Source organism: Callionymus lyra, chromosome 6 (genome assembly GCF_982586985.1).
Source record: "Callionymus lyra chromosome 6, fCalLyr1.hap1.1, whole genome shotgun sequence".
Taxonomy (NCBI): domain Eukaryota; kingdom Metazoa; phylum Chordata; class Actinopteri; order Syngnathiformes; family Callionymidae; genus Callionymus; species Callionymus lyra.
This window is the reverse complement of record NC_141823.1, coordinates 5,951,935-5,975,146: the sequence shown is the minus strand read 5'-3', so window position 1 is coordinate 5,975,146 and position 23,212 is coordinate 5,951,935. Positions and strand designations below refer to the sequence as shown.

The 23,212-nt window shown below is 34.7% G+C and overlaps 1 protein-coding gene across 1 annotated transcript in view; it reads right to left on the bottom strand.

Moving 5' to 3' along the window:
* Positions 1-23,212, bottom strand: part of igdcc4 (immunoglobulin superfamily, DCC subclass, member 4) — an 88,139-nt gene that overhangs the window by 45,558 nt on the left and 19,369 nt on the right. Inside the window, exon 2 of the mRNA XM_087793271.1 lies at positions 5,429-5,722. Coding sequence (XP_087649397.1) covers positions 5,429-5,722 — 294 coding nt within the window. The remainder of the gene's footprint in view (positions 1-5,428; positions 5,723-23,212) is intronic.

Here is a 23,212-nt window from a genome sequence, read left to right as displayed (position 1 = left end):
GTTAAAAGTCAGGCTAAAAATATTCTTTTTCAAAAGGTTGCAGTTCTTCAAATCCCTCGATAGCCTCGCTTTGGTTTGACGCTCTCTTTTTTTTTTCCAACAGCATATTCTACCCTGAACGTATAGATGTTTTTTAAATGTATTTAAAGGAATATCTCGCAGCATCTTCCCTGCTCTCTGGCGGTTGTGAGCGTGTAGGATGTGGATCCACATTCAACAGCTGCTCGGCAGACACTCGGAGGGCACCGGAGGCAGGTGGCTTTCATAATATGTTTTCACAGATGTGCTCGTGCGTGGAGCGTCCTCTCGTCTTGTGATACAATGTGAAGAAGCAGCAGGAAGCGGAATCGAGACCACTGGTCAAAATCCATTTCACAGCCTCTCAATTGAAACACACAAACACACTCAAGGTCATCGGTAATGGTCTGTAAAGCCTTCTCTCGTGGCGAAAAAAAAACCCTCTTCACAACCCGTTCTGCTCTCCCACCATTTTTTTTTCAATGCTCCCCCCCCACCCGTCTCCCCCTTTCGCTCTTTATTGTCCCTTAAATAAGAGATCCTCATAAATAGACATGTGACAGCTGACAAAAGGGTGGGCATGAGCAGAGGACGCCGTCTCGTTTTACACAAAGCTAATGACTCCATAAAAACAAGCTCTTAAGAGTATGAAAAGCCGGGTCCCTTCAGCTGCAGCCTTTCGCGACGTATCGCTGGTCATTTATCCCAACCATCCTCTCATCCATCTTCTTTAAAGAAAAGCCAGACTTTAGACAAAACTGTGGGTTTTTTTTCTAAAAAGTGGGAGCAGTGCCAGGAGGAGAAAATTGGAGGGAAGGAAATAATAGGATTTAATACGATATGTTGTGAAATAAAAATTGAACTATTTGCCCTGAACTTGTTTGATCTTCAGATTTTTAAAGTGATAACAAATCAAATTATACTTATTTTCTGCTACTATTGAAGTAAATCTTAATATTGAGGTTTAATTCATTTAAATGATTCAATGTTTGTTATATTTTAATTTCAATTATTCAATATTTGTTATATTTTAATTTCGATTATTCAATATTTGTGGTATTTTAATTCCAAATATTCAAAATTATTTATATTTTAATTTCAATTATTCAATATGTATTATATTTTAATTCCAATTATTAAATATTTGCTATATTTAAATTTCGATTTTTCAATATATATTTTTAATTTGAAGCATTTTAAATTTAATTTTAAAAAAAATGAAAGACTTTTTAATTAAATATTAAAAAATATGAAGCCTTTTAAAGACAGTGCCACCAGACAAAACCAAATGTCCAACAACATCAACATCTTGAACTGCAGAAATGATGATTACGTACCTCGGTACTCGTTTGGTTTTGGCTGTTTTTATTTCTTCTTATATTCAATTTAAAATGCTTTGAATTTTTTATTATTTTGAATTTAAAAAGGCTTTAATTTTTAAAAAATTGAATAATTCACAAATATTAAATAATTTTAATTAATTCAACCTTAAATATTTGAAAAAAATATTTAAATATTCTGATGGAACTGATGTACTTCCATAAGCTACGCCCTTAACGTCTCTGTCTGTGTAGCATGTTAGCCTTTTAGCTTCTGCTACCAACAAGCTCAAAAAATGAGACTTGCTTAAGTTATTTCCAACCAATCTTCAAGTCGAACCTCATGTCGAGGCGTCAATACAAGATGGACGTTACAGTCGAGCAGAATGAAGGTGTATAAGTGTATTTTTTTGAGGAAGAAAACAAGCGCTGTTCACCACCGTCATACAAACACACATTTGTGTTTATAACTCCAAAAAGGGACCGATTACTATGAAACACATGGACGAGGGTGAGTGGAAAATGAGTATAATTTGAATTTTGACTGAACTATCACTTTAAGATCACATGGCATCAACCAAAAGAACTGAAGGAGCAAGAGTTAGATTCTGATGCTAAAACCACTAAGATCTCATGACCATCTAAAATTCGAAGGCAGGTTTCGAGTATGTCTTGACAGCGATACATAAAAAATGGCCTTGACTGCACAAAATTCTTAACAAATAATAGGTGTTGAATGTGAATATACATAAGGAAATATACTCTAAAAGTCGATGTACTTCGGGAACCCCTGCACTTTAACACTAGACAATAATTGCATCGTTTCAAAAATAAGTTTGTCTGAAGCCAGCAGTTGGTTTCTGACGGACGCCCTCAAGGTTTGGTTCGAGGTCGTCCCTGCTCAGGACTTTCTAATGGGTAGTTGTGCGACTCGCTTAACCCCTGATGGCTCCCGTTGGCTCAGATTGTGCGTTGCGATTATGATCATAAGCTGATTATGTTCCAAAAAATAGCAGTAAAGAGACGCCTGACATTAGAGTTCAATACTCCCTGTTTAGTAGACAGTTGGGTAAATATAAAATTGATTAGACCTATGACCGAGTGTGCTATCTTGGCCCCTCGTTTGGTTGGGTTTGACCCATTCTCTAACACTTTGAGAAGAACAAAGGAATGAGTTCCACACTGGCTGGAGAAGGCTTGAACCAAGGAAAAAACATCTGGTTTTAAGAGGTGAAACGAATCTGTAAGTGAAAAGATTTGCAGTTCATCGTGCGTCTGCTTAAAGGCTCGCTACAGAAAGATCGGAATACACGAACTTACACGGATGAAATCCTTCTCCATCTGGTCATCTTAGCCCTAGTCTACTGGACTCAACTATACCCGGTTTGCGTTGCGTTTCATCGGTTGTTTAATGATACAGTGTCTTCATTTTTAAAAGACCACTAGATGTCACTCTCTGCTTTATAATCTTTGACTCTGATCTACTAATTCAATGAAACATCATTTTCACTGAGGGCGACATCTAGTGGTCTTTCAAACTGTATCGTGATACAGCATCAGCTGCTTCATGAAGCTTCATCAACTCATCACCAGGATTGGCAATGTATTATCTACCGTGCCAATATATATGTCACATAACAGGAATCGATTGAATCGTGATACAGCATCAGCTGCTTCATGAGACCTCAACACAATCCAGCAGTAACGTAGAAGGAATAACGAAGAAGGAACTATGTTTTAGTACGAGCTCCGCACTGGTTTCAAGCGAGCCGACGTTGACTGCCTGCCAGCCACTGATTGATCAGAGAGTGACATCATCAGCGTGACTTCTAAATCAAGAAACAAACCCAATATTTGTTTAAAAACACTGACATAAGGAGTAGATAATGTCGGTCAATTGGTCCAATGAAGAAGTTCAGACCTTTTTTGTATATGGTGGCCAATGAATGCATAGAGCAGAGCCACCTGTAGGAAGAATATATTGTTTTTTTGTACGTGAGTAAGTAATATTTGTAGAGGCTTTTCTAGACCAGGGTCACAAAGCGCTTAAACAATCAAAACAATACTCAATAAAATATATGCTTAAAAGATCAAGATGACACAGAGACAAACACAACAGTCTCAGAGAATCAAGGAAAAGCTCAAATAAAAGTGTCTTAAGATGTTTCTTGAAGGAGTCAGTAGATCATCAAACACAGAGATGGTTCCAAAGCTTAGGAGCAACAGTCTGGAAGGATTTCTCTCCTCTGGTCCAGAAGCGTGTTCAGGAACCATCAGTAGATTCTGATCCACAGACCTCAGAGCCCGAGCTGGGGTGTAAGTCTGGATCAGATCACTGATGGAAGGTCTGACCATGAATAGATCTGAAAGTAAGAACCAGAATTTTAAAATTGATCCTGAAAGAAACTGGCAGCCAGTGAAGAGTTTTAAGGATCGGAGAAATGTGAGTTCTTCTACTAGAGCGGCTCAGAAATCTGGCTGCGGAGTTTTGTATGAATTGCAGGCGAGACAGATCCTTCTTGTTTAGATACCAAGATAAACTGTTACAATAGTCCAAACAACACAACTGCATGGATTATAAGATCCAGATCGTGTTGTGACAACATTTTTCTAAGTTTAAATCCTAGTACATCAGGGCTGAAGATGTGTATTACATCCTGGTTCGAGCATCGGTTAGGTCTTAACCACTTCATGTGAGGGTTCATCAGTTTTCCTGAAGTTGCATAAAAAACGGGCGTCGTCGACATTACACAAGTATTAGCTGCTGTAGCCTGAAGCTAAATGAGTGTTTCATTGGTTTCCTCGGCCAATCATAACTCAGCCTGCCAGAACATTGCCTCTTGACCCGAGTCTTGGGGGAATGCATTTTCCAAGATGGCCAAGAGTAAGTGCTGACACCTTGACCACTTACAAACTCTTCAATAAAACATCGAGTAAAAGCCTGTGAATCATCCTCTCCACGGTTGCTACTGATCCGGGAACAAAGAAATGTTCTTGTGATGCAAACACTCCACAAGGTCCAAAAGAATCTTTTATTCATATGTTTTTAAAATATCCAATTTGCTTTTATCAATTCAGCTCGTTCCTGAAATGTTCTATCTTTCTTTTTTCTCTTCCACTCTTTCTTTTATTCCTCTTTTTCTACCCTTTTTTTCCAAATTCAATTGAAAACTCTTCAACTCGTTTCAACTCCTTCCACTTTCACCTACTTCTTATATATTTACTACTAATTCCACTACTACTTCCACCACTAATACTACTACTACTTTTAGTTTTCTACTACTTTTACTTTTACTACTAATTACACATCTTCTATTTTTAGAACTAATTCCACTACTACTTTTACATTTCTAGTACTTCTACATTTACTAATAATTCTACTTATACTTTTATTTTTCTACTACTTCTACGTTTTGATCTAATTCCACATCTTCTACTTCTACTACTAATTCCACTACTACTTCTACATTTACTACTTATTCCACTACTACCTCTAAGTTTACTACTAATTCCACATCTTCTACGTGTACTACTAATTCCACTACTATTTTTAATTTTACTACTAATTCCGCTTCTTCTACTTTTAATACTAATTCCACTTCTTCCTTTTTCTACTTATTCCACTACTACTTAAATGTTTACTACTAATTCCAAATCTTCTACTAGTAATTCCACTAATAGTTATAGTTTTACTACTTATTCCACTTCTTTTACTTTAACTACTATTTCCACTACTACTTTTAGTTTTACTACTAATTCCACATTTTCAAAATATCCAATTCATTTGACATAAAGAATAAATGATCACCTGCTAATACACATAATATACTAACTAACCATATACTTCTGCTAGTATATTTTCATTTAGCAGACAGATTAGAATGAAAAGTATTTCCAAAGTTTAATTCGGTTTAATTCTAACAGTTAGTAAGGAGCAGCCGACCAACAAAATGAAAGTTAACATTGACAGCATGTTGTGTGGTTCAGAAAGTGTTGACTGTGAAACCTAAGAGCACCACAGTGACAGATTTATGCCCCGCAACATTTCTCCCGACCCAGCCTCTATTTCTGGGTGTTGCCCGGACACTTACTTGCCAGAAGCACGTGGACGGTCCTGCTGGTCAGAGCTCCGTGGGCGCCGGCGCTCAGGCAGCTGTATCCCCCCCGAGCGGCGCCGTCCGACCCGGGCAGCAGCAGCAGAGACCCGTTGGCCAGGCGGCGCAGGAACTCGCCCTCCTGCAGACCCAGTCCATCGCGAAGCCAGGTGATGTTGAAGGGGGCGTCGCTGGCGCCCAGGTTGCAGTCCAGCAGGAGAGGGGAACCCGGCTCCAACACTACATGGCTGGGCCCGGCGCCGCAGCTCAGCTCGACCGAAACAGGCTTTTCTGTAGATACACAACAAATACCACGTTACAAATCCTGTAATTACATCTTATACACAAACTTATTCCATAACTGACTTTACTATCAGGTTTATCCACAAGCCTCTCTATATGTGTTAGTGTTTTTAGACTCTGTTGCACAAGACATATGGATCACATTGACCCAGAGACAACATAAGGGATACCAAAAACACATTTGTTTTCAGGCCTTCGGGTCACCTTGACCTGGAGACAACACAAGGGATTCCACAATCAGATTTGTTTTCAGGCCTTCAGGTCACCTTGACCCAGAGACAACAAAAGGGATACCACAAACACATTTGTTTTGAGGCCTTAATGTCACCTTGACCCAAAGACAACAAAAAGGATACCAAAAACACATTTGTTTTCAGTCCTTCAGGTCACCTTGACCCAGAGACAACATAAGGGATACCACAAACACATTTGTTTTCAGGCCTTTGGGTCACCTTGACCCAGAGACAACAAAAGGAATAGCGAAAACACATTTGTTTGCAGGCCTTTGGATCACCTTGACCCAGAGACAACACAAGGAATAGCGAAAACACATTTATTTCCAGGCCTTTGGGTCACCTGAGACAACACAAGGGATACCAAAAAGACATTTGTTCCCAGGCCTTTGGGTCACCTTGACCCTGAGAAAACACAACAGGTATATATTTATTTAATTCTATTTATATTTCATATTCCACTGTCTTAGTGTAGAGTTTGCATTGTGTAATCAAAGTGTCAGCCCGGGTCACCTTGACCCTGGAATAATACAAGGGTTAAGTAAAAATGTATTCCAGGGTATCCTTGAAAGGTACCTGGAAAGGTATGTTAAGCACTGGTTCATAATGTTACCAGTACTTACAGAGATAAATAAAACGCCTACACAATAAGGAATCAAATAAAGTGAAAACCAGAGCAATATTCTTATGGTCAGTGGGAGGAAACCAGAGTGCCCTGAGGGACCCAAACCAAGATAGCAACGAAAACGTTTTTGTCTATTTAATTTTATCCCATCTCCAAAAAAAACAACAATCACTACGTAGTTGTATGTGTTGAGTATTGAGATCCTGTTTTGTCTTATTATTATTATTATTATTATTACTATTATAGTTATTATTATTCCGTCTTCTGACCTAAACTTTGTGCCGCTTCTCCTCCCATAAGATGAATCAGATTCAAACCGTTCAAACGTTTATCAATTCAGCTCGTTCCTGAAGTGTTCTACCTTTCTTTTATCTCTTCCACTCTTTCGTTTATTCCTCTTTTTCTACCCTTTTCTACCCCATTCAATTAAATGCTTCCACTTTGACCTACTACTTATACTTTTACAAATAATTCAACTACTACTAACACTACTAATACTACTACTACATCTAATTTTACATGTAATTCTACTACTACTTTTTTTCTACTACTTACAATTTTACTACTTATTCCACTTCTCCTACTATTACCACTATTCCACTACTACTTTTATTTTTCTACTACTTCTACTTCTACTACTTATTCCACTTCTTCTACTTTTACTGCCAATCCTACTACTACTTTTACTTTTCTACTACTTTAAATTTGAATTCAACATCTTCTACTTTTACTACTTATTCCACTACTACTTTTACATTTCTACTACTTCTATTTTACTACTTATTCCACTACTACTTCTAATTTTACTACTAATTCCACTTCTTCTACTTTTACTACTAATTCCACTAGTACTTCCACTTGTACTACTAATTCCACTACTACTTCCACTTTTACTACTAATTTCACTTCTTCTACTTTTACTACTAATTCCACTACTACTTCCACTACTAATACTACTACTACTTCTGTTTTTACTACTAATTCTAATACTACTTTTACATTTCTACTACTTACAATTTTACTACTAATTCCAGAAAAGCGCTATATAAATAAATATTACTTACTTACTTCTCCTACTATTACTACTATTCCACTACTACTTTTAATTTTCTACTACTTCTACTTCTACTACTTATTCCACTTCTTCTACTTTTACTGCCAATTCTACTACTACTTTTACTTTTCTACTACTTTAAATTTGAATTCAACATCTTCTACTTTTACTACTTATTCCACTACTACTTTTACATTTCTACTACTTCTATTTTACTACTTATTCCACTACTACTTCTAATTTTACTACTCATTCCACTTCTTCTAATTTTACTACTAATTCCACTACTACTTCCACTTTTACTAATAATTTCACTTCTTCTACTTTTACTACTAATTCTACTTCTACTTCCACTACTAATACTACTACTACTTCTGTTTTTACTACTAATTCTAATACTACTTTTACATTTCTACTACTTCTAATTTCACTTTGTCTACTTTTACTACTACATCCTTTTAAAATAAACTGAACTAAACTGAATTCCACTACTACTTCCAAATGTACTACTTTTTCCACTTCTTCTAATTTTACTACTAATTCCACTATTACCTTTACTTTTTGAACTATTTCTATTTCTTCTACTTTTACTACAAATTTTCTAGTTATTATTTCCTGATGCTATTTTTAAAATCATATTTTCTCCATTTCACTGTAATCCCTTGTATGTCTTCAGAAGACGCTCTACTGACCTACTAAACCTCTCTTACAGTCTCTTGCAGGGTTTTTTTTTCTTCCAACCCTGGGTTTCAGGTTTCGGGAACATTTGGGGCACGATCTGGACGGGGTCAACACGGATGGATAGGTGCACATTCCGGTGTCGGGGTGATGTGAGGACAGAGCGGAGGTCACTGTGGAAGGAGGCGGAGCCCCCCGCAAATGAAGTGGGTGCAGCGGCGTGGAAGGATTTGTATGTCAGCAGAAGGACATTAAAGTCATTGAGAGTAGAAGGTTTTTACAGGCGGCAGTGATAACGTTCTCCTGTCGACACCTTCCACTTTTGAACATTGTTCCGCAGAATCCACAGAAACGTAGCGTGATTTAAATCACATGAGAAAAACGTCCCTGACAGTATTTTTTTAAATTAAAAATCAATGTTTATGTTTGTCTTATCTTATCCCTTTGTTTTGAAGATCCTCTGACATGTCAGCTATATCAACAATAGTGAACTCGCACTTTTTTTTGTTAGTTTTTTTAAGCATAAAAACCCCGGTTACCTAACCTAACCATGGTTCTACGAATGAATGCAAGGTCCTCCAGCCGGGCTTCGGTTATGGTTAATACCTCGGTATAAACCAGGTATAAACCATACCCGAAGCCGGAAACCAAAGGGCATCCCATCATGAAGGTAGAACCATATGTTCCTTTCTAGAAATGCAGCCTTCAAATGTTTCTTTAATCAAGTATTGTACTTAAAAATTGTCATTGATTTATATTTAAAGTATTTTTACAATCATAAAAACACTATAAGCTAACTGACGTCTCTTTTTACAGATAAGGAGTTTAAGAGTATTTTTTTTTTTTTTTTACTATTAAAGTTTTAAGTAAAAATAGCGAAATATTGTCTTCAACTAAACTATGTTTTATTTTTGTGCGAAAGCATTCAAATACCTTTGAGTAGTTAAATAAATTGGTAAATTAAAACAAAATTGAACCTGTAATTATTTCTATTACACATTAAAGGTTACATAAAAGTACTTGACTGTACAAGCAAACAAGACATTAAAGTCATTGAGAGTAGAAGTATGGAAACACTGAATCAATAAAAATATATATATATATATTTGCTGCATAATAATAGCACAGAAGTTGGTTAAGAATGTACATACAAATATAAAGTTGACAAAATAATAGTCGTTTGGAAAAGCGCTATATAAATAAAAATTACTTACTTACTTACTTTTTTAGCGGAACGCAGAAAGGGCAGTGTGGCAGACATGACACTTGATTGACATATCACTCTCCAATCGTGTCAAAGGGGAAGCTTAGAGAGCATGTTTACAGTACTACACGGTTTACAGTACTACACGGTCCACAGTCGACCACTTGTGTGAGAGCAGTTCATGGATTGGCTTCTTAATCGAGTTGTGCAGGGAATTTGAACAGAAGGGAAAATTAAATATAATTACTAAACTACAGGAATAAAAAAACTCTATAGGGAGCTTGTTTCCTTTCTGGTGAAAAGGGTCGAAATATGCTGAGCTTTTTAAGAACTATTAAAAAATCCTTCACAGACTAGGAGTTACATAGAATATCAAAGGTCGATATATCACTTCTACACACAAGTGGCCTGATAAATAATTTGGTTAACCAAGAGTTCTGAGCCAATGGGGTCAAGTACATGGTTGATACTTCTTAAAGTGGCAAAAACACTAAAAAAAACAATATATTTTTTAGGCTAGATAGGCCTTTGCAAGAACTGACTTGGTCTTGAATTAGTCCGAACCTATAAAGGTTGTGTATTTCTCAAAACGATTACGTATCATGATACAGGGTTAACGATACTATAGGATCCAGGATATATTTGGAGTATTGTCGAGTACTTGACTCTGGTGGTGTGATAGTGTAGTAACAAGTATATATGTGTAGTATTGTCGAGTACTTGACTCTGGTGTTGTGATAGTGTAGTAACAAGTATATATGTGTAGTATTGCCGAGTACTTGACTCTGGTGTTGTGATAGTGTAGTAACAAGGATATATGTGTAGTATTGTTGAGTACTTGTCTCTGGTGTTGTCATAGTGTAGTAACAAGTATATATGTGTAGTATTGTCGAGTACTTGACTCTGGTGTTGTCATAGTGTAGAAACAAGTATATATGTGTAGTTTTGTTGAGTACTTGACTCTGGTGTTGTGATACTGTAGAAACAAGTATCTATGTGTAGTATTGTCCAGTACTTGACTCTGGTGTTGTAGTATTTACAGACCACATGACTCTTGACGAAGTCATAACTGCTTTCATTTGTTTTCAAACCAAAATATGTCCAAACATCAGCTTTAAAAGCTGCTGGATTCCACTGTATCCTCTCATCCTCAGTCACTGCTGGGATCTCACAGGATTTCACTGTTAATTTATTTGTGGAGGATGTAACGACCGCTGAAAAAAGACCACATGACTTTGGACAAAGTCTTAACTGATTTCATTTGTTTTAAACCAAAATATGTCCAAACATCTGCTGGAGTGCACTGTATCCTCTTGTCCTCAGTCATCTACAGGATCTTGGTGTAATTCATTGTTCCTTCACTTTTACTACTAGTTTCACCTCTTCTACTTTTACTACTTATTCCACTACTACTTCTAATTGTATTACTAATTACACGTCGACTTCCACTTTTACTACTAATTCCACTACCACTAAAAGAATGGAAGATGCCTCAGAAAAACTTGGAAATCTTCAGGTAGGAAGTAGAAACGGTAAACCAGGAGACAATAAAGATAGTTATTATGTTTGACTTATACTTCATAAACATGCAAGTACGGCTCTTACTTGGTGAACTTAAAATTCCTTATGGACTTTGGTTGAAGTTGAAAGTCTGAAGAGAACTTTGCTAATTTGCTTACTCGCTAATACATGGGAAATCTCAGATGGTAGGAAGACTTAAGAAACACTTTTTTTTTTAACGGCTTAGCAACTAGACTCAACAACACACACAAACATGTGCACCGACACACACACGAACGCACAATCTCAGCCGTGGCTTCTCCGGGCTCTGGACTAATTAAGTTAATGGAAGACGGGATTCATGCCTTGATTAAAGGAGGCCTGACCCCTCGCCACAGCGTCCCGACCAAGAGGCCGGCGGATGCTGAGAAAACACAACAACACACACACTCGCACAATCGCCATGGAAACTTCCACATAGACCCAAACTCACCAGTGCAGCGACACACAAGCCTGGAGGAGCTGGAACACTGTGATTAGCTACTCAGCTTCGCTCTTTTATTCTCCATTTTCACCTAATTAGGTCTCATTAAGTCATTAAAATGTTAGCGGCTCCGTCGCCGCTTATTGCCAGAGCTTCTGGAGAGACGCGGCGATGCTTCGGAACCGGGTTCAGAACCAATTAAGCCTCGTAACAACTGGAGTGGGAGTCTTGAACAGAGGAGAATTGAACAGAAAAAATGCAGCGGTGAATCACCGTAGAACTTATTACCGAAGGAACAGAGGGCCACACGAGGCCCTTTGACTGTAATTACGTGGCCCTGGTGAGTTCAGGGATAAACAAACTGAAACTCCTGAAAAGGAAATGAAAAAGGCAAGCAATAATAATGTGCAAATATATTTGGTTTCTCTTTGACTTTTTACTTTTCTGCAGATGTTAAAAGTTACAGAAATGTTAAATTCTTTAAAATCAACAAATGAAATACATTTTAGTTTCTCAGGAAATAAAAATAAAGTTAATTTTATTCGTGATATTTACATGTTTCGACTGAAAAATCAAATCTCAATATTTTTTTTCTTTTTTTCAATCATTTATGGGGTTTTTTTTAACTAAGGATGTAACTTGTTTATAATGTTTTATTTTAAACCTTATTTTTATTACTTTTTATTTATTTTTTTATTATTGGAACTTGTTTATTTACGGACAACAAACCCTTACGTAAATGGGTTTCTGAAAAATATTTAAAAAATATATATATAAATAACAACTTACTCTGGTTCATAGTTAACAAAAAAATATGTTAAAATTAATAAAATATAATTTATTATAATCCATCCATCCATCCATCCATTTATTCTCTTGTCAGGTTAATAAAAAGTATTATTTTCTTAATTAATAAACATGTATCAAATAAAACAACCATTAACATAATCACTCATATCGTTATCATCCTAATCATCTCCGTATTAATCTTTATTTTCTGACGGTATTTTCATTTAATTTCAAACCAACCGTCTCAGAGCGATGGCCGAAGGGACACCCTGGACAGCTAGCGGGCCAATCCAGAGACACACCATTCATACCTAAGGAGAAAATTGTCTTGTTTTTGGACTGTTTAACCTCTGACCTTCCACACTCTCACAGGAAGTATGTTCGTGACGCCGCTCTGACTCGCGGGGTCATGTGACTTCAGGAATGGCGGCACAACTGAGATATTGTTTTATTTAAGTACGTTGCGGTAACAAAGGCTTGTCTATCTATAAACCGCTGGAGCCAAAAGCATGATTTGTTGCAGGGTTTGGCAGAGATTCAGGCATTTATGACATTAAATATTCACACACACATACCAGAGGTTGTACGACAAAACCAATATAACACACACACACACACTGCAGCGACACACACACACTGCAGCGACACACACACACCCCTCCGAGCGCGACGCATGTGAGCGCCGGTGTCTCCCGAGGACACGCCGTGCACAGATGAGCAAAGTGGCCATTTCTCTATTTGACTGCGTATGCCAGCGAGGAGAGGACAGGGTGCATTCTGGGATACGGGCGCCGTCCGTACACGCTGGCGCTGAATAGATTGCCGTGGCGCGGCGCCAAGAGGTCCTTAGCTGTCACTCGACGTGGACGACCGAAGCCGTGAAACCGTCCATCTCGAGGCACTTTGCCGTGATCTGTCATTTCTCCGTGACGTGCTGCCCGTCAAGATGACGCCTCGATTTATGAGCTTGATTATTATAATTGTTCATCGCGAGGAGACGCCGATCATTCTAACAACGAGTTTAACCTTCTCACTGTGACGGGATGAGGTTTTGAATCTTTGAAAACAAACGAAAATGGAATTAATTCCATAAACAGAAGTACTTCATCCCAACTGGTGTCAGGATATTTAACTCTCTACTTTAAATATCCTGATGCTAATCTGTAGTGTGTTTTTCTTCTTGTGTGTTTTATTTTATTTTATTTTATTTTATTTTATTTTATTTTATCTTATTTTATTTTATCTTATTTTATTTTATTTTATTTTATTTTATTTTATTTTATTTTTATTTCGTTAATAGTGTTAAATTTCCAATATTGTAAATAATTTGTATATCTTTAAGATCGTTTTATTTTTTTTATTTTTTTTATTTTAAAATTATTATTTTTTTTATTGTCTCTTTTATTATTTCTTTTTTCCTTGCACTTTATTTTTTTCAACTGTGCTGTTGTAAAAGTGTGTTTCCCTTCTGGGGATGAATAAACATTTTCTATTCTATTCTATTCTTCTATTTAATTTTTCTTTTCATTTAATTCCAGATGTATCTCAGTAAAAATATTTAAACAAAGATATTTTTTGTTTGTCCTTTTTGCAGCTATTAAGAATAAAAGAAAATACACCTAAATTGTTTTGTTGTTTTTTTGGGTTTGTTTGCTTTTTTTTGTTGATTTACAAATGTTTGGACCACATGTCTTTCTAAGGGCGTAACATTATTACATTTTTTTCTTAAATTGTTTGTCTTTTACACTAGAGATCTAGAGAAATATTGAAAAAATATAGTTACTATATTAGATTAGTTTTCAATTATTCAGTTACTAAAAGTAAAAATGTACTTAAACCTGAAATTTCCACTCGAAAAAAACTTAATTTGTTTTGAAATGTTGAAATAATATAGTTACCATTTTAAATATTTAATTTATAAGAAGTTTATTTTTTTCAGTTAATAAAAATAACTTAAAAAACATTTTTATCCCTCAAAATAAACTTACTTTCTTTCATTATTGTTGTTGTTTTTTTCTGGTAAAATAATATAGTTACCATTATAATAATTTATTCTTTTGTTACCTTAAGTTAAAAAGTACATTTTTTCTATCTTTTCCTGATTCATATTCAGCTGTTTTAATGTATTTAAAGTATACGATTAAACAACCATTTATGTAATCACTCATATCCTTATCATCCTAATCATTTCATCTTGATTTTCTTATAGAATCTTTGTTGATTTATTTTTCAGAATTTTCTTATCACGTGATGGTGTGTTCTTCTTTGTTCCATCCACGAAAGTTCATCATAAATACCCATCCCTGGTTTAAATACTTTGAAATAGGTTTGTTTAATTGAATGATTTAGTAAAAAGAGCCAAAATCAATGCAATAGAATCGTTTCATTTGTCTTTAAAAACAAATCGTTCTTATCTTAGAGTGTTTTCCTCTCTGACTCCTCCATCATCGGTTGACCCTTTGCTTCAGAAGAAGAAAAAAGTCTTACAAATGGAAGGAGACAGAGAAGAAGAAGCTGAAGGAGAAGCTTGTGTGAAATATCTTCTACTCTGGATCCATGTCAGTACTGTGACCCCGACAATGTTATTTTCAAAGAACCGCAAGATGAGATCAGATTCCAGGTTTGATACATATATATAGATATATACATATATACCTATATATATACTGAGAAAAATCTCTGAACTCAGGAAAATGATGTCACAGTATGATCCGGAGCTTGTCATCCATACTTTTGTGTTTTCTGGTTTGGACTATTTTAACAGTTTGTTTTGGTGTCTAAACAAGAAGGATCGTCTCGCCTGCAGTTCATACTAAACTCTGCAGCGAGAATTCTGAGCTGCTCTAGTAGAAGAACTCACATTTCTCTGATCCTTAAAACTCTTCAATGGCTGCCAGTTTCTTTCAGAATCCATATATATGTATTTTTTTTTAAACTGAAGAATTAAAGCACTTTAATAAAAAACAATTGTCAGAAAAAGAACCAAAAAATGCCTTTAAAGATCTCTTTCATTATCTTCCATTTAGAGTTGGGAATAAAAACAGAAAGACAGTTTTATAAATAAAGAAGGAAAAAAAAATGGTTTGAATTTATAGAAAAACAGAAGATGTTTTAACAGAATTTCTGTTATTTTCAAAACTGTATCTGAGCTTTTCTATCTTCTATGCAAGAAGGTGGTGTGAAAAAGGATGTGATCTCAACATATCCAGATGAAGAATAAAGCCAAGATTGCAGCAGTTTAAAGAGAGAATAATTAACCATCGTCAGCATCGTTTTGGAAACTCCTTTTTTTTTGATGAGATGCATTTCAGCTTTTTTTGTACGAAGCATCCTTGGCTTGAGTGCGTCTGCAGCTTTTAAGTGTCTGGGCGAGAATCTGCGTCATTATGCACTCGACCCTGAAGTGGAGGATGAGAGGACAGGTGGCTCTGATTGACTCTAATGAGCTCAAGCAAATGGACGAGTCGCCATTGATGCTCCGGTGCAATGGAATCATACTTATGCTCCTTTCTCCTGTTATTCTTGCTCGTCTGCATCCATTAAATACTTATTAAGATGTTAAAACCTCGGCTTATTTTCATCACGAGCTGCAGGTTTCATGAAATCATTGTCCCACAGCTACAGTACGTTTTGTGAGTAAGTTATACATATATACTGTATATATATATATATATATATATATTATAATATAAAATATAATATATGTTTAAAGTCTGTATACAAGGTGTGATAAAGTTGAATGTTTAAATTCTGTATCTATGTTGTGTTACAGTTGTTTCTGAGTGTGTATATATTGTGTTTAAGTTGAGTGTTTAAAGTGTGTATATAAGTTGTGTTGAAGTTGGTTTCTAAGTGTGTATATATTGTGTTTAAGTTGAGTGTTTAAAGTGTGTATATAAGTTGTGTTGAAGTTGGTTTCTAAGTGTGTATATATTGTGTTTAAGTTGAGTGTTTAAAGTGTGTATATAAGTTGTGTTGAAGTTGGTTTCTAAGTGTGTATATATTGTGTTTAAGTTAAGTGTTTAAAGTGTGTAAATATATTGTGTTTAAGTTGAATGTTTAAAGTGTGTATATAAGTTGTGTTGAAGTTGGTTTCTAAGTGTGTATATATTGTGTTTAAGTTGAGTGTTTAAAGTGTGTAAATATATTGTGTTAAAGTTGAATGTTTAAATTCTGTATATAAGTTGTGTTACAGTTGTTTCTAAGTGTGTATATATTGTGTTTAAGTTAAGTGTTTAAAGTGTGTAAATATATTGTGTTAAAGTTGAATGTTTAAAGTGTGTATATAAGTTGTGTTAAGGTTGTTTCTAAGTGTGTATATATTGTGTTTAAGTTGAGTGTTTAAAGTGTGTAAATATATTGTGTTAAAGTTGAATGTTTAAAGTGTGTATATAAGTTGTGTTAAGGTTGTTTCTAAGTGTGTATATATTGTGTTTAAGTTGAGTGTTTAAAGTGTGTAAATATATTGTGTTTAAGTTAAGTGTTTAAAGTGTGTAAATATATTGTGTTAAAGTTGAATGTTTAAAGTGTGTATATAAGTTGTGTTGAAGTTGGTTTCTAAGTGTGTATATATTGTGTTTAAGTTGAGTGTTTAAAGTGTGTATATAAGTTGTGTTGAAGTTGGTTTCTAAGTGTGTATATATGGTGTTTAAGTTGAGTGTTTAAAGTGTGTATATAAGTTGTGTTGAAGTTGGTTTCTAAGTGTGTATATATGGTGTTTAAGTTGAGTGTTTAAAGTGTGTATATAAGTTGTGTTAAGGTTGTTTCTAAGTGTGTATATATTGTGTTTAAGTTGAGTGTTTAAAGTGTGTAAATATATTGTGTTAAAGTTGAATGTTTAAAGTGTGTATATAAGTTGTGTTGAAGTTGGTTTCTAAGTGTGTATATATTGTGTTTAAGTTGAGTGTTTAAAGTGTTTAAATATATTGTGTTAAAGTTCAATGTTTAAAGTGTGTATCTAAGTTGTGTTACAGTTGTTTCTAAGTGTTTATATATTGTGTTTAAGTTGAGTGTTTAAAGTGTGTAAATATATTGTGTTAAAGTTGAATGTTTAAATTCTGTATCGAAGTTGTATTACAGTTGTTTCTAAGTGTTTATATATTGTGTTTAATTTAAGTGTTTAAAGTGTGTAAATATATTGTGTTAAAGTTCAATGTTTAAAGTGTGTATATAAGTTGTGTTAAGGTTGTTTCTAAGTGTGTATATATTGTGTTTAAGTTGAGTGTTTAAGGTGTGTAAATATATTGTGTTAAAGTTGAATGTTTAAAGTGTGTATATAAGTTGTGTTGAAGTTGGTTTCTAAGTGTGTATATATTGTGTTTAAGTTAAGTGTTTAAAGTGTGTAAATATATTGTGTTAAAGTTGAATGTTTAAAGTGTGTATATAAGTTGTGTTAAGGTTGTTTCTAAGTGTGTATATATGGTGTTTAAGTTGAGTGTTTAAAGTGTGTATATAAGTTGTGTTAAGGTTGTTTCTAAGTGTGTATATATTGTGTTTAAGTTGAGTGTTTAAAGTGTGTAAATATATTGTGTTAAAGTTCAATGTTTTAAGTGTGTATCTAAGTTGTGTTACAGTTGTTTCTAAGTGTTTATATACTGTGTTTAAGTTAAGTGTTTAAAGTGTGTACATATATTGTGTTAAAGTTGAATGTTTAAAGGGTGTATATAAGTTGTGTTGAAGTTGGTTTTGTAAGTGTGTATATATTGTGTTTAATTTAAGTGTTTAAAGTGTGTATATAAGTTGTGTTGAAGTTGGTTTCTAAGTGTTTATATACAGTATGTTGTGGTAAAGTTTAGTGTTTAAAGTGTCTAAATATATTGTGTTAAAGTTGAATGTTTAAATTCTGTATATAAGTTGTGTTACAGTTGTTTCTAAGTGTGTATATATTGTGTTTCAGTTGAGTGTTTAAAGTGTGTAAATATATTGTGTTAAAGTCGAGCCTTAAAGTGTGTATACATGTTGTGTTAAAGATGAGTGTTTAAAGTGTGTATAAATGTTGTGTTAAAGTCAAGTATTTTAAGTGTATATACATGTTTTGTTAAAGTTCTGTGTTTAAATTGTGTATATATGTTGAGTTAAAGTTGTTTCTAAGCTGTGTTAAAGTTGTATATTTAAATTATGTTTATATGTTTTGTAAAAGTTGTGTGTTTAAATTGTGTTTCTCTTCATTTTATTTTTAATTTCTGATTCTGAGCGGATAAAAGTTTGACTAATAGTTTAAGAATTCCTTGTTAGTCGCTATAGTGACAGTCAATGTGATTTTATCAGATTAAATCACTTCTTCTTTTCCTTTTTACAATTGGTTTTAAGGTTTTGCTACTTGATTTTATACATTGTATAGGTTTATAAAACGATTTATTTTCAAAGTAGAACGAGTTATTCTGGTAATTTGTATTGGTCATGTAGTCAAGGGTTGGATAATATGATTATTTTTTAAATATTATATATATATATATATTTTTTTTTATTAAATAAAATGTATTTTATTATTAAATAAAAAAAATACATTTATTTTTATTTAATAAACAAATGGGTTTGTGATTTAATAATAAAATACGAAAAAATTATAAAAAATATGAAAGATATATACGTTTAATATTTTTATATTTTAATTGAATTGTCTTTTTTCTATTTAATTATTAAATCACAAGCTCATCCTTTTTCACATATGTTTCAGATGCATTTTCAAGGTTCTGAAACTCGCAACCCCCATGTAAAAAATACAGTATTTTTTTTAGTTTTTTTAATGAAGAAGAAAAGATTTTATTCCATTAGATAATTCTTGGCCAAACGTTGTGTTTTCACAGAATCTTCAGCTGTTGCTCCGGCGTAGTTGGATCTGTTTTCGCTGATACCGAGCCTTGTTTTGACTTCTGTTTCGCTCTTCGACAAGACTTAGCAACGCCGCACACAGACGGCTCTGATTCTCCGACCGGTTCACTCAACTATGTGAACAGCTGCCGCATCTGCAGTTACTCACTCCAGCTGTTTTCTCTCTGACACCGAGGGACGGGAAGAGCCGGATCCAGAACCTCAGACCTAAGTTTCTGGGCCTTAACTTTTATTTTCATAAATCAGACTCAATCCTTGATGTGAGAAAGAAACGAAGCAAACGGCATTTTTCGATTTATGTTGGAGACTCTGAGATTCAATCAAAAGTTGTATTCAAAAGTGAACTAGTACAACAAATATCAGGTCCTTACGGTTCTTTTATCATTTGCTAATTGGAATTTCACTTTAAGAGCAGATGTAAAAAAAACAGAACCTTCAATTTTGCGCTTCAAAAAATGAATTCCTTCCTAATAAAAACAATTAAAATCTGTTGCTATTTAATCCGTATGATGAACATTGAACAAAATTTAAATTATTGTCGCACTAAAAAAGAAAAAAAGGAGATTTTTTTTCATTTTCTTGCACTTGATGTTGGTATTTTCCAAATAAAAGCAGACTATTACAGAACAGACATTAAAAAATAATTGATACCTTTTACTGATCTGTGTTAAAGATGTATTTTCAGTTTGACTGGAAGTGTTTTGATCAATTATCCACCAAAGATGTCATTAAGAGCCAGTACTTTACTGACAGTTTTCGTGTGGCAAAAAAATAACAACAAAAACAGCAGTGACGTTTGGATATTTCTACATTTGATACTTTTAATTCACTTTACACTTAATCTGGAGCAATCAGGACACACTTATTTCGAAAACCCTCCGGCCAGGGGAAGTTTTTCTGTTATACCGGTAAGTAAGTTGTTTTTGGTTGTTCATCGTACAAATTTAAAATGAAAAAATCTTGTGTTGGAGGCTTCAACTCAATAGGGACGAAGATGAAGACGACGACAACTGAGCTCCAGTCGCTACATTAAAATGAATAAATTCTTTAAGTCAAAATCCAATAACCAAAAGATAAAGGGACCCTTCGGGGCCACAACACAACATCAAGTACGGATTTCTTCAATGGCTTTTCGTGGGACCAGACGTATCTTAATATGTGTCACCATTTATTACACAAAGGTTGTAAAAGACTTTAATTTGGAGGTTAAAAAAAAATAAGTGTTAATAAAAAATGAGTTCAAGTGTTGAGGGATGTGACGAGAGCGTTACCAGGTCGCCTCCCTTTGGAAGTTTACAGATGTCGGCCTGGGCGAACAACAAGGGATTGGACCCGACACCAGATGCACTGCCTTGGAACGATCGTCACCTTCGTGGCTCAGGAAATCCATTCCCTGTCGACTCTGAAGAAACTTTTTAACTCGACCTCAATATTCGCGTCAAAATATCTTCCATAAATAAACCTGTGTTTGTCTTGCAGAAGTCAGAATGTAAAATTTGACCTAAGCTGTCCCAGTTTTTAGAGGCGGGTTCTCCAGGAAGATCTCTGGTTTCCTCCCACATCGCATATACATACATTTACGTTAATGAAACCGTTGTTTTTCGGGAGACTATCTCAAACCCTTCCTTCTTCCGAGTCTCCTCAGCTCTACAGGCACGTTTGCCGAAAGGTCACACGGTATTAATCCGTCTAATGGAAAGAATCAATCACGTCTGTCACATGAGGATATGGGGAGCAAGTACCGGGTCAATATCTGTACATGAAAGGGAAAACTACATACCTCTGAAGATGGAAGTAATTAAGCCATCAATTTTGATGGATCGATATCTGCGATTTTACCAACAACCCACAGGTCTGTGTTTGAAACTTTGACTGTGATGTTCATGTAAGATAAGACAATCATATTTGGAGACATAGAGCGGGGTAGTAGGGGTTGCACGGCAATAATCAGAGGATACAGAGGAAAAAACACAATATATTGCAATACTGTAGGGTCAACAAAACATATTGAAAATTAATTTCTAGAAAAAAATTGTCATAGCATAGAAAACACATTTGTCAATTCACACAGATAAATCTGTATTTATATTCAATTGTATTGAATCTAAATCTAATGAATATTTTAATTTTAAATGTCAAAGAAAAATCGATGTAGTGAAGTTAAATAGCGATAGGGTTTGGATTTACTTTTTTTTTCTGCACGTGTAACCAAAGCTTCAAACCGATGTGTAACCGGTTACACAATTTTGATCTCCAAAATGCCATCTTTCTATTGCAGTTTCGCTATATAACAACTAGAGCACAGGTGACGAACTGGTCAAGAAAACGGTGCAGGTTTTTGGGTCCAACCAGTCGACCAACCATACAGTTGAACCAATCAGGCGTCTAAAGACAGTGACCAGTTGATTGACATCAGGTGCTGCTTGTTTAACTTCACACCTGATTCATTAACTCATGTTTGCTGGACTGGTTGAAACAAAAACCTGCACCGTCTCAACCCTTTTCTGGACCAGTTTGACACCTGTGCACTAGAGGCTTCTGTCTCAATACAAACCTTATTACTTCCAACAATTGACAAACAATATTGATTCTTGTAAAAAATACTTCAAATTATAAATTATAGCCTGCAGAACTTCATTTTCCATATTATTCGGACTATAAGGCGCACTTATAATCATTTTCAAATCAACTGTGAACCTTATAAATTAATTCTGGTTTGTACTTACTGACCTCGAAACGATTTCCTGTGATTTTCGGTGCTTCTCTTAGTATTACTTAGTGAGTTTCCATTGTCTGAAATTAAAATCAGCACTTTATTTTTTTTTTAATTCAAGAAGATTTTAACCAATGTACAAGTACAACTTTTATGTATGAACAAAATTGTAGTATATTGTAAACAATCCTTCAAAAAAATTCTTGCGTACGATACTTTATTAATATTTAACAGCATTTTATCTATTATTTTTAATACTTTTTTAACTGTATTTATTTCAAATGTTGTTATTTACAATTAACCATCAAATAAGCCCAGTGTTTGCTCACTTTTTGCTGTATTAAAACTTCCTGCCGGTAGATGGCAGCAATCACTACTTCCTTCCGAAGCTAAAGGAACAATAAAAAGCCGGCGATGACTGCGGCGATGACTGAGGATGAGGGGATACAGTGACTCCAGCAGCTTTTAAAGCTGATGTTTGGACATATTTTGAGTCATGTGGTCTGTTAATACTACAACACCAGAGTCAAGTACTAGACAATACTACACATATATAATTGTTCCTACTAGGGATGTTATAAAATTATTGATACGGTGACATTTTTCTCATTGCGATACGTTATCAGTATTCGACAGCACCGTATCGATTTAGTTTTTCTTTATTTGCTCTTCTTTCGAATCATATTTTATTGTTTACCATCGTTCTTATATGGTTTATAGTTAAATAAAGTGTGTTCAAAATTTTTTTTTTTATTCACAATCAACATGCGAATATTCACGGCATTTGATCATTTTTGTGTTGCAATTAAACGTTTGGCCGTTAGATGGCAGCATTCATCACGTCTTCTGCAGTTAAACAATGGAATACCTCAAGATCGCGACGATGACTGAGGACAAGAGGATACAGTGACTCCAGCAGCTTTTAAAGCTGATGTTTGGACATATTTTGAGTCATGTGGTCTGTTAATTCTACAACACCAGAGTCAAGTACTAGACAATACTACACATATATAATTGTTCCTACTAGGGATGTTAAAAAATTATTGATACGGTGACATTTTTATCATTGCGATACGTTATCAGTATTCGACAGCACCGTATCGATTTAGTTTTTCTTTATTTGCTCTTCTTTCCAATCATATTTTATTGTTTACCATCGTTCTTATATGGTTTATAGTTAAATAAAGTGTGTTCAAAATTATTATTATTTTTTTCTTATTCACAATCAACATGCGAATATTCACGGTATTTGATCATTATTGTGTTGCAATTAAACGTTTGGCCGTTAGATGGCAGCATTCATCACGTCTTCTGCAGTTAAACAATGGAATACCTCAAGATCGCGACGATGACTGAGGACGAGAGGA